This window comes from Tamandua tetradactyla, chromosome 5, assembly GCF_023851605.1.
Source record: "Tamandua tetradactyla isolate mTamTet1 chromosome 5, mTamTet1.pri, whole genome shotgun sequence".
Classification (NCBI taxonomy): domain Eukaryota; kingdom Metazoa; phylum Chordata; class Mammalia; order Pilosa; family Myrmecophagidae; genus Tamandua; species Tamandua tetradactyla.
In genome coordinates this window covers 183,477,680-183,490,356 of record NC_135331.1, presented here as the reverse complement: position 1 = coordinate 183,490,356, position 12,677 = coordinate 183,477,680, and the positions used below count along the sequence as shown (strand labels likewise).

Genomic DNA, 12,677 nt, shown 5'->3' with positions numbered 1-12,677 from the left:
GTAACAATACAAACACCAGAAACCACCAAACAAAAATCAACACATCTGAATTAAAATGACCGTGGTGCATATACATATATTTCTCACAAGCTATTCATTATTGTGGATAGTTCCCAGAAAAGAATCCACACACACTTAAGAAAAAAACAATCAACAAAAAAACAAATCCTTTGACAAGTGGAAATGGCACATAGGGAAAAGGAGCATTTCTACATTCTTCCTTGTGCCCTGAAGTACTGTTTGAATTGTTAGTCATCACCATGCTTTACTTTAGAAATACACATGATAACACTATGGTCTCACTCAAGAGTCCACTGTTTATATCAAAGCCACTTTTAAAATTATTTGCAATTTTAGCCTCTGGAATGTTTCATTAAATTTAGCAAGAACTATGAAAGTGACTACTTTCTATATAAGTTGCTTTTCAGCACTAGAACCCAGAAATCAGCAGCAGTACAATATGGCTAAGAGTCTGGGATGAATCTCAGGAAATCAGATCTACTACTAGTTCTGAGATATTGAATAATTAGTTGCTTCTCTATGCCTTAGTATCCCTAGTTGTTACATAAGGAAAAAGGCCTCTAAGTTCCTTCTAATTCCACTGCTTTATGATACCACAATTTGTGATATTAATCATAACTCCATTAAGCCTTTGTGTGATTTCTGGAACTTCTTCCTTGATCATTTTAGTTACTTTTCTATGAAAAGACTAGCCAATATATCAAAATGTCACCCTTTGATTTCAAAACCCTTAAGAGATCACAACAGGTCACAGTTAAGTAGTTACATTTAGTCTGTCTATTTTTGTGAACAAGTGTAACCAATCTTTGTGTTGGAGTAAGGCTACTTTACTCCTGAGCTGGGCCTTCAATACTGTTGGTCATATTTTTACTCAGCAACTAAATGACATGCACATACATCTCAAGGCCTCAAAATCCACTTTGATCCTTTACTCTCAGCAAGTTAACTTCAGGTACATATCAGTTTTGTATTTGAATAGCTTAGCAGAATTCCTATATCACTGTCTCAAATTTTCTACAAAATTTCATCCATTTCTCTTTTCCTTTAATTTCATGCTTCTCTTCCACTTTGTCTACTGAGTCCTTTCCTCTCAGAATACATGGGATATATGCTCTAGTCTGTCCTATCTCAAAAGGACTTTCCCTCTCCCTTACTTTCCTCTAAATCCTGAGTAGAGTAAAATACTCTCTTTCTTGGCTTTGGTACTATACTCCATTGGGTTGCCTATCCCCTTCAATTTTCTTCACCCATCAATAAAAGGTAGGTATGTTTTCCAGGGTCCTATCCGCGATCATGACACCTTTTACACGCTTTCCTCAAGGACTCTCATTCGTACCGTGTATTGGATTACTGATTTTATTATGCACGAGGATTATCACATTTATTTATGTTCCTGACCTCCTCAAATTTCAAACTTGAGTTTACCATTGTTAACATTTTTTTACACAATGTTCTTTATCTCAGTATGTTCCAAACCCACTGTCTATTTCAAATTCATTTCCTAGACCCCTAAAGCCAGCCTTTTCTATCCTAGCAAACCCCTCCCCCATCCAGTGAAGTTTGACGTTATTATCAAGATGATATATGTAAAATTCTAAATTTGAATGCCTAGTAATGTACGTGGGAAAGAAGCATTAAAAACATTCCCTTTACAATTGAGTACAAGGCAAGAATCTCATATTATTGCTTCTATTTATACCACAACTGAGATCTGAGCCACTGCAAAAAAGAAAAATTGAAGGCATAAGGTCCTGAAAGAAGGAACAAAGCTGTCATTCATAGGTGCTATGGTTGCACATACAGAGAAACCAAATCAGTAAAGTGATTAGCTCATTGGTTTATGATCAATATATACAAAAGTCACTTGCATTTCTATTTACCAGCAACAGCTAGAAAATGTAAATTTTAAAAAGGAGGAGCACATTATTTACAATATCTAGAAGATAACCAGGATGAAATCTAATGAAGATGTGTAAGACCTAATTGCAAAAATAAAACTATTTCAAAACAAAATGAATTTAGCAGTATGACTTATTCATGGGAATACTCAATATCATAGGTATTCATTTTCCATAATTTAATTAAAAATTTCAGGGCCATTCCAACAAAAATTCCAACAGTGGTTTTTAAAACTGGGAACTTGGATTTTAAAATGTATATGAAAGCGCAGAGACCAACAATAGTCAAAGCATTCTGGATCTGTCTTACAAAAATCAAGACTTTTTAGAAAACTTTAGTAATTAAGATAGTATGACATTGCACAAACAGTGAACATATGGTACTTATAAGATAATATGAAACTGACACAAGGATAAATTTTCCAATGGAGAACCAAGGGAAAAAACCCATAATATCTACATGTAATTTTGATATAAGACAAAGATGGCAATACAGATCACTGGGGAAAAGAGGAACTATTTGAAAAAGTGTATAGGACAGCTAAATACTTATATGAAAAACAATGAAGTTGGGTCACTCATACCACCCACCAAAATCAATGCCAGGTGGATTAAAGACTTACATATGAAATGCAAACTTTTAAAACTTACAAAAAAAAAAATAAGAAAGATGGAATATAATCTTTCTCTCCTTGGAGAGAAAGTAGAGGAAACTATCTTGAAGAAATAAAAAAGGATAAATTACAAAAAGACTTTTCTATTAAACTATAACTGAGATTTAAAATTTCTACTCATCAAAAGAAAGTAAAAAAATCAAGCCACAAACTGGGAGAAGATACACGTAACACATAACAAAAAAAAAAAGATATCCAGAATACAGAAAGAACTCCTATAAATAATAAAAACAAACCACCCAACAGAAAAATGAGCGAAAGATAAACATTCCACAGAACAGGAAACACAAATGGCCCATAAACATGTAGTTGTTCAAGCCCATTAATATTAAGGGAAATGTAAGTCCTCAGTGACATAACACTTTGCACTCACTAGATCGTTAAAAATTAAGAAAAATGATAGCAGGCTTTAAAGAATATCTGGACTAACGAAAAATCTCATCCAAGGATAGTGGGAGTATAAGCTGGTTTGATCTCTTTGGAAAACAAATGTTACTATCCTGAGGTTCAACATTTCATACCCTATCTTCCAGCAATTCCGCTCTTACATGTAGGTATATACACCTGGGGAGGTGAACAAGAACATTCATAGCAGCTCTCTGAAAACAACTAAAATTTCATCAACAGAGAATATTCTCCTTCCAGAGTTGGTAGATGAACAGATGTTTGTTATATTATGCATTATGACACGTGTGTCATTATTCTTCTGGCTCTATAAAATATATTTTATAAAATAAAGAAAATGGCATCATAATAGCCATGTTTAATAGATGTTTTGAGGCAGTTCATTTCACTGTCATAGTTGATACTTCCTCCATAAAATACTCTTTGGTTTTCATGACACTGATTTCTAGAAGTTTTTTTTTTTTATCCTTTAAATGTTGATATTTTCCAAAATTCTACTCCCCATACTACTCTTGCGAAATTTATTTTAGGATGTCTCATGGAGACCTCACATTCAACTTGCCCTGAAATGAATTTCACTTCTTTTGTGTTACTTTCTTTTTTAACTCAGTAAACAGCACCAATTTTAAACATCTCCCCTCCCCAAATTTACTCAAGTCAAACACTTTAGGGTCATTCTTGACTCTTCTCCTTTCTCTCCACAATACCCAACCGATCATAAAAGCCCTGTTTGCCATCCTTTCTTCTTGTAAGTTTCACTGCCACTGAGTTCAATCACCACTTGCCAGGACTTGTCAATACCTGGTAAGTGGACTCCTAGAAGCTAGTATCTCATCTTTGCAATCCAGACAAGATTAACTTAATAAATTAAAAATAGATTGGATTCCATAAGGTTTCTAGGCACTAGAGTAATTTGCCAGAAACCTACAACCTCCAGATGGGAGGCCCAGATAAGTCCTAAAACCTAACCCGTCTCTCCAGAACATCAGATAGTTCCATTTCCCTACCTCATATTAGTGACAGACCCTTCCAATATCAAAAATTTAGAATTGTCATAGCCCAAACAACCCCAATGAGAGGTATGGAAAGATCAAAGGTGATGGTGGAATTAAACATAGAAGATAGGACTTAACAAATAAAAATGAATGCAGAATCATTAAGTTGATATCTCTTTTAGTCTCCAGTATTTTAGAGCAACTAGAAGTAAAAACCTAAAATTATGAAACTGTAACCCATGTCAAAGTCTAAAATATGTTCTACAACTAACAGTGGTGCTGGACTTGGAAATTTATAATTTTCTGTATATATATTATTGTTCACGAAAAAAAAAAGAGGGAAAAAAAGTTGATTGTGATGATAAAAAAGTATTTAAGCCCACTAGCATCCTATATTCTGGAGCAGCTAGGGAAAATACAAGAGGATCATATGGTAGCCCATGACAAACTCTGGGATCTACCCTGCAACCACTTTTTGAAGAGTGCTTTGAAAACTATTGCTTTTTTATTTCTTTGCTTTGCATATATGTTACAATATACAATAAAAAAAGTTTAAAAAAAACAGGTTGGATAAAATTCCTCTCTTCCTTAAAACTGCAGTGGTTCTTCAACACCTATAAGTCAGAGTTCAAATTTATGACATGGAATTCAAGTCAATCCATGGTTATACCTAAATTAAGATGATTTTTATGATGTGATCAACTCTGACCCCATACAACTCAATCACCCAGCTGCATTTGACAGAGTTGATCATTCTCTCTTTCTTGATTCATTTTCTTCCACTAACTTCTACGATGTCATTCTCTTGGTTTTCTTTCTTTCTCACTGTTTCTTCTCAGTATTGGAATACCCCATCTCTCAGTTCCTTCTATTTTCTATGTCTCCCCATATGATCTTATCCAGTATCATAGCTTTTCCACCTACAAATATTTATTTCCAGCTCCAATCTTGAAGGGTGGAAGTTGTTTAGGTTGTTCATAAATATTTCTGTTCTCCTTCCTAACTCTGCACTTTCACACCTTCTTTGAAGTTAGGTGTGGCCATATGACTAAATGAAGTCAATGAAATTGAAACAGAACGAAACAATTTTCAAATAATACCAGTGACCCACTTTTAGTTAAGAATTAATATGGTCAAAACAAACCCCTCAACCTGTATTTGTCCTAATTATCTCAGCAAATGGCATCATTCATCCTGTTGCTCAAGTCTAAGTCATCCTTAGTTCTTCTCCGTCCCCCTTCAAATACAACCAATTTATTGGCTAGTCCTAACGTCACTCCTTGTAAAGTAGATATAAAATCCAACTATTTCTCACCACTTCCAGTACCGCTATCCTAGTCACAGCCACCATTATTTTCAATACCATACTGGGAAACTGTGGTCTTCTAACTGGTTCTCTTATCTCCAATCTCCTTATCACAGGCCTGTCCTATGCTATCTGCTCCCGCCTATATCCTTAACCTTACTGTGTACTACTTTTTCATTCTTGAAAGATACTCCAACAACATGAGCCTTTTTGCTTCCTTGAACATGCTATGTTTGTGCCTTTATATTTGCCATTCCCCATATCCATTCTTTCTAATCATTCACGTATCTGCCTAATTGTCACTTCCTCAAAGAGGACTTCCTTGTCAACCTATTTAAAATACCTAGAACTCCCAATCTGTTTATGTGCCAGTTATCAATTTATTGCTCCAAACTCATTCTTCCTTGTCTGTTTTGCAAAAATGGTGATAGGTCCTTTAAATATCTTTCCTTTTCTAGGGCTAAACCTTTGTCAGTATAGGGTACTAGAAAGATACGGTAAGAGGAAGGCGTTTTCCTTCTTGGTTCCAGTGTGTTTTTGGCAGGCTTCTATAGCACAGGCAGCTCATCCAGTACCTAGCTCTGATAGCATATGGTAAATTCGAAGTATCCAACGGCCAACAGCTTCCCCTGGCACCCTCCTTACTTCCTTGGGGGGGGGGGGGGTTCAAAGGAGAATGCTTTTGGCAAGACATCTCCCCATGAATGGTTTTCTATGACACTCTTAGAGAAAGTGTCGACAAACTTTTCCTTACAAGGCCAGACAGTAAATATTTTAAGCTTGTGGGTCATAAGGTCTACCTTTGAGGCAGGAAACCAGCTATAGACAATACGTAAACAAATGGCATGGCTGTGTTACAGTTAAAGTTTCTTTACAAAACAGATGGCACAGTGGTTTGCAAACCCCTACCCTAGAGGTCATATTTCTAGACAAGTTCCGAAGGACAATTTTCATTAAGTTTCACCAGAGCGGCACCAGTGTCTTCTCTGCCATTCAGTGAGAAATGACCATACCCTCTCCAACAAGTTCTGAATCTTAGCTAGGTGGAGAGTGGGGGAGGGGTGTTAGCAGGGTGCTCTATCTCAGCCCTAGCAGTAGTAACTGCTCCTTAAATCTCTCATTCCTATATCCTTCCAAGTTTTCTTTACTCCAATTCCCCCATTATAGTTAGAAATTCTTTAACTTTTTGCAGTTAAAAATACTGGGTGGTTTTTATTTTCTGTTTGGACCCTGACTGCTACACTCTCTCTTTATCTTGCTTTATTTTCTTCGTGGTACTTATCACTAACTGAAATTATACTATTTGTGTTTTCTCTCTTTTTAATTATCAATATTCTCCAGTAAAACGGAACCATGAAGGCAAGGACTCTGGTTTACTACTGAATGAATTCCCAGTACCTAGCACACTGCTTAGTTATAAAAGAGTTGCAATATTTGTGACTGACTGAAAGAATGAATTGTCGGTCATAATGGACAGAATTACACTTTTAGAATTTTCAACTTTTGGATTATATCAAGCGAAGTGAAATGTGTCTCACTCATATCTGCTCTCTCTGTTGTATACACATATACCCCTCCTTCACTCATATTCTGAGTCTCTGTTCATGTACTTCTTCAGTCTCCACGATAAAACTAGTAAATAACTTCTTGGAGTGTAAAATTTCACTGTATTGCCACTTAAACCTGTGAGGTTCAAGCAATACACAACAGAATTCTCCCTGGTCCTTAAACATTTTACCAGGAGCAGATCACTGGGTGGGGTGGAAGAGATGGTCAGTTTCTCCTTAAGCCTTATCAACAAATGCTGGCATGCTTTTAAAGTGCTCTAACATTCATTACTGCCCAAATTAACCATTTGGCACTCCTGGTTTAAAACACCACAAATATTCTTATTACTAGTAGTCTAATACTTCAAACCTATCACCTTGAAACACTTTAGCAAGAGAAATTTGTAACACTTCTATAACAAGTCTATAACTTCTCTCTCTCTAATACACGTAAGTAAAAAGTACTTGCCACTGAATCTTTCAACTTTTCTGCAGGCCCAACTAAGTTGGATTTTTACCTCTATCTTGATACATTTTGTGGCCTTTCTTGTTTTTGAGTAGGAATATTGTAATAATGCAGTGTTAGCACTTGGAAATCTAAAGGGCCTAATGCTCAAATTAACCCAAGACAGAAAACAATGGCTAATTCTGATTTTTTCCCTTTCCCTCACACCTATTTCCGGATTACCTTCACTAAATTTGAGAGGGACAGGAAAGTTGAGGACGGAAAGGGCACATAAAAGGTAAAACATATGGATAAAGGTTTCTAGAGGAAATCACTTGTTCTTCTAAAGCAATCTGAACAGCAAGGACAGAAGTAAGAAAACTGGCAAAGACCTTCCATTTCTTTCCCTATAAACCGCTTAACTTCAACATATATGGAGTATCAAATTTCAGTTAACAGTAAAGCCTGTTCTTCACTATCAATGGCAAGAACTTCCATTTAATCTTTACAACCTCTTCCCCTATCAAGTTTCCACAGTTGCTTCAAATCTAAATCCCTACCCTTTCTTTAGGACTCTGTTATATCTAAAAGATTTACTTTTGTCTGACGGTACTATTTCTGCCCTTGATTTTCGCAGTAGACTTCCTAATCAGAGCCAAAAATAGCTATGTAAAATTTTGAAGCTATAGAAAATGTCCCAAAAGAAAAAAGGAAAAAAAAAAAAGCAACTTCCATGGGAAGACTATGGGAATGAGTGAAATATGCACAGTATATGTTTTCTTAAAGGCATTCTGAATATATAGATGTTTCTATTATTTTAGGGTCAAAACATGTAGTATAATAATTTTGGTTGCTCAGGATATATTTCTACATTTAATGATGAGAAATTCACTTTTCAATTCTGTCCCATTATATGTTTCAAGGAAAACTAAAGTTATCTTAAAGTTTTCAGAAATACTAAGCTAAGCTTTCAAAACTTCAGTTAGTAGTTTACTCCCCTTGACTTGCACTCAAGCTAGACAAGTAAATTATTTTTCATGACTAGAAAAAATTTACATAGACGATTGATTGCCTGGTTTCCAAAACATCTGCTGCGTCTAAAAAAAACTTAATATATTTTCTCTTAGATAGTATAAATGTTAAATTACCTCAACAGTAAGTTTAGCAAAACGAGTCTGAAGAAATCCAGAAGCAACCATAAATAGCAACTTCTAAAAAATGGGAGCAGCTTAATTTGTTCTTCCATCTAACATCACTATTTAATTCAAATTTTACCTTTCAGTGTTAACATGGGTTTTAGAAAAACGCATCCAAGAGCAACAGTGAGAGATCGCAGCCCTAAGTAACTAGTTTAGTCCTAGATAGGATTTATCCAGAGTTGTCCACAGACTTGTGAAAGTGGAGGAACAACATTTTGGTATAAACCTAGATATCCTACCAACAGGCATTACGTGTAGTGCTGCTGATGGAAAGCCTATTTGGAAGCTAGGACATCTATGTTAGAGTCTTACCTCCAATCTTGGTTGGCTGTGTAATGGATAAGTAATCGAAACACTGTAAAAAGCCTCAAATCCTCATCTACGTTAAGGATAATGCTAAACAAGATGATCTCTTAGATTCTTTTCAGGGATAATTCTATCTTTATCATTCTTACCACTTCCATTACATCTACTATGGGGATTTCATCCATGCATCAAACATTTACTAAGCACCTATTTTATCACGGGGATAGACACCGTTCCTTCCCTCATGGAGTTCAAATTTTAATTATCCCATTGGTGTATTAGAAAATGCATAGTTAAAGCTAAGTTTAGACTTAGTAACAGGACAAACAAGAATGATTTTACGTGACTGTTTATTCATAAATGATGTATTTATGAATTAGTATGAAACTCTCCACATTTGACATTTTCCATAAAATAAGAATACTATCAAGATATTTTGGTTAATGAGAATATATTAGACCTGCCACTGACATAATATCCTTTAAATAAAACCAACGCATTTGGGAAACATTTCTAGGCAGCAAAAATAAGGCTTATACAAACCAAAACGGTATGATCAAGTTAGTTGGGGGAGGGTGGAGTGTGGTGGAGAATCTCAGTCCAATCTCTATCATGAACACATGGTTGAATAACAGCAGCCTGTGCTGATCCATTCTTGTCAACTTTTAATCCTTCTGACTGATGAGAAGCATGAGACATCTGCTTATTTTTAAGTACATGCTGGCTCCTGGCTTCCTTACTTCCATCTTTCTTTGTAGAATTGTACAGAATTCATCAAATGTTTAAGAACAGAACATAGGATATAACGTTAGGTCCCCCGGGGCTAAAATGATGACCCAGGTGACCATACTGACCTCAAGAAAATTAAATCCTAGGAGTGAGATAAAAAATGGACAAATGACAGAAATACAAGGCAAAACGTGGTGCTACAGTATCCCAAACTACATGTACTAAATATTGTGTTTCCTGATGGGGGGAAAAGGGAGGAAGGGATATAACATTGACTCAGCATAACAAGTGCCAGGCACTGTGCAGGTAGTTTTTCACTTACTTTTCTCCAGAACTCGACACAGGAAAATATCCCAAACTGATTATTCACAATAGGAGAAATCTACTTCCCAGTACAAACTGATCCCAACAGCCTAGGAGTGGATCCTAACGTAAATGCACGGTTGATGTAAATATCTACCCACTCTTAGAATCTCAGTATTTGGAACTGGAAGGGGCTTTCCATCTCTCCTAGGCAACCCACTCATCCTGATAAGAGGCAGGCCTGGGGGCTCGACTCCGGTCATCCTTGTTCAGTGGCAGAGCTGGGATCAAATCAGTAATCAAGACATTCATGTATCACTCAGCTCGTAAAGTGGAGTGAAATTTGGTGATTCATTTTAGCTCCTAAGTTACTGAATCACCCGTCTAGTCACACTTCTATTAAAACAATCATTAAAAAGCTGTACAAAAGGCCGAGAGTCCTCAAAGAATCATTTTTCACTTTCAACGTAATATTTCAAAAACCTACTGGAACGCAGTAACCTCGGTTTGAACATTTGCCTCCTTTCCGCAGACGCCGGGCGTAAAGCGCCGTGCGCGCTTCTGCGAGGAGAATCAGGTGCCGAGGCGAAGATCCCCCCCGACAGAGCCCCGCGCGGGCGACCCCGGGCTCTCGGCGAGCCACGCGGGCGCACGCAGGGTGCGTGGGCAGGAACGTGCTCCTGCGCTCCCGGCCGCCGCCTCCCGCGCCGGTTCCGAACGCGCCCCCGGCCGGACCGTTACCGGGCCCCGCGCGGGCCGCCCCTCCCCCACCGCGGCCTGAGGCGGCGGAGCCCGGCCCTGCCTCCGCGGCACCCCGCGCGAACAATGCCAGGGGTCCCCCTCGCGGGCGAACGCCCAGGCGCCGCGCCGCCCCAGGCCTCGCAGAGCGCGTCGGGCCGCAGGCCGCGGGAGACAAACCCGAGGTGAGGGAGAAGAGAGGAGGCGGCCGTTCAGGGGTCCCCGAGGCCGCCGTGCCCCGGCCCGTACCTGGCTCCAGGTGATGAACTCGTTGGTGTGGGCCTCCTCTACGAGAGTCCACAGCTTGCTGAGGAAAGCCGGCACGTTCGAACTCTGCTTCATTGTTAACGAGGCGCAGGGATTCCGAATTCTAGCCCCGAACGCGGCGGCGGCAGCGGCAGCTGCTCGCCGAGAACGCCCACCACGCAGGCGCAGCGGCGCGCGGGCCCCGCCCCCTCCCCCACCCACTGCCGGCCGCGGCAGGCGCGCGGGGAGGCCCGGCTGCCACACGTGACGGACAAGTCTCAGCGCTGGACCCGCGTATATCGGTCCCCCGCCAGTCCGGTTCCTGGCCAATCCCAGGAGCCGATCGCGGCGACACCGTAAAGCGATTGGGTGTCGCAGACGTAAAGGGGTGGGAGCAGAAGGGGGCGCTGCCTGCTCGTTCGCCTTTTATAAGGAGCGCTTCGCGTAGCGGACCTCAGGTTTAGGGGGCTGGTTGGTTGCCTCTCGTGGGGACAGCTTTGGGTTCCCGGGCTGTGGCTGCGATCCTGTGAAAACTCCCTAAAGGGCCTTTGAGTCATAAGTTTGGCAGGCAAAGTGTGGTTTGCACCACGGGAGGCAGTAGTTTCAGCATGATGTGCTAGGCCCCAAATGGAAACAGTCCTAAAAATAATGAACCTTGTCCTCGTCCTTAATTTTTCATTGGGAGGAAGTGGCTCCTTTAAAATGTTTATTTAAAAAAAAAAACTCATTCATTGCTAAGCAGCTATTATTATGAGCCAGGAGCTGTCATAAGCATCTTGTATTTTTTCCATTCAGCAAACTTCCAGAGCTCACTGTAGCTCGGCGTGGAAAGAAATAGCCTCATTCATACTATTGTAGTCAATTAAAAAAAAAAGTTCCTGTATATATATTACAGGTATACTTTTGCTTGTTTGAGGTAGTTTGGTTTAATGGAAAGATGTTGAACAAGAAGTCTGCAGATCTGAATGTCAGACCCAGCTTTGTGTATACTAAATTACCCTGGTGTGTAATTCAGAGCAGTCTCTTAATCTATCTGGCCCAGTCTACCCCATCTCTTCATTGGGAATAAGAATATTTGTTCTTTCAACCTTATTAGTGACTTTAATAGCCTAATAGATGTGAAATGCTTTGAAAATACCAAGTATTCTACCAAATTATACTTTAAAAAGTCAGCATGGAAATATAAGAATTTACAAACCAGTCAGGGATGATAGTTAACATTTTGTAAAATATTCAACAAAGGATTGTTTTACTTTCTGGGTACATGTAAATGTGTTAAAAATAAAATTTGTACATCTTCTGATGAATTTTTCCATCAACCACTAATTATTTATTGAATATTGCCTTTGTATTCAGCACTGGTCTGTTTTCTGAAGCAAAAATCATGTGTGTCAAGGAGAGGGGAATGTAAGAACTAATATTTCATAAGTGCCTATATATGCCAGGGCTTTACATATATTATTTCATTTCATCCTCACAGTAACCCAATAAGCTAGATCTTACTATCCATTTTTTCCAGTGAACATTCTGGCTCCAAAGTGAATTAATTTGCCTGTAAGGCATTTTGAGCATGGTCTATCTATGGTGGGCAATGGCTAGATTGGTAATCTGGGTGGGTGGTTAGAGCTGCTTTTAGCCTACTTGTATGGCTTTATCTATTAAATTCCATCTAAAGAAAAGTTGTGGGTTGATGCAGGCAGAAATCACTCGTTCCGCTTTTGTAGTACAAAATTGTACTACGAGATGTACGTACAAGATTGTATGTTGTAGATCTCCTCGATCTGTGCAGTCATATAGAGCTCCATGTGTAGTAGCACCCTGCACTTGGTTTAGTGCTTTTATCACCACCTAGAAATTCTCAATTT

At 38.8% G+C, this 12,677-nt stretch overlaps 1 protein-coding gene across 6 annotated transcripts in view; it reads right to left on the bottom strand.

Moving 5' to 3' along the window:
• HSF2 (heat shock transcription factor 2) overlaps positions 1–10,995 on the bottom strand; it is a 114,834-nt gene extending 103,839 nt beyond the window's left edge. For all 6 annotated transcript variants that reach the window (XM_077162781.1, XM_077162782.1, XM_077162784.1 and 3 more), the window contains exon 1: positions 10,816–10,995. In XM_077162781.1, the coding sequence (XP_077018896.1) occupies positions 10,816–10,908 (93 nt within the window). In that variant the 5' untranslated portion in view covers positions 10,909–10,995. The remainder of the gene's footprint in view (positions 1–10,815) is intronic.
• Positions 10,996–12,677: the final 1,682 nt, after the last annotated feature.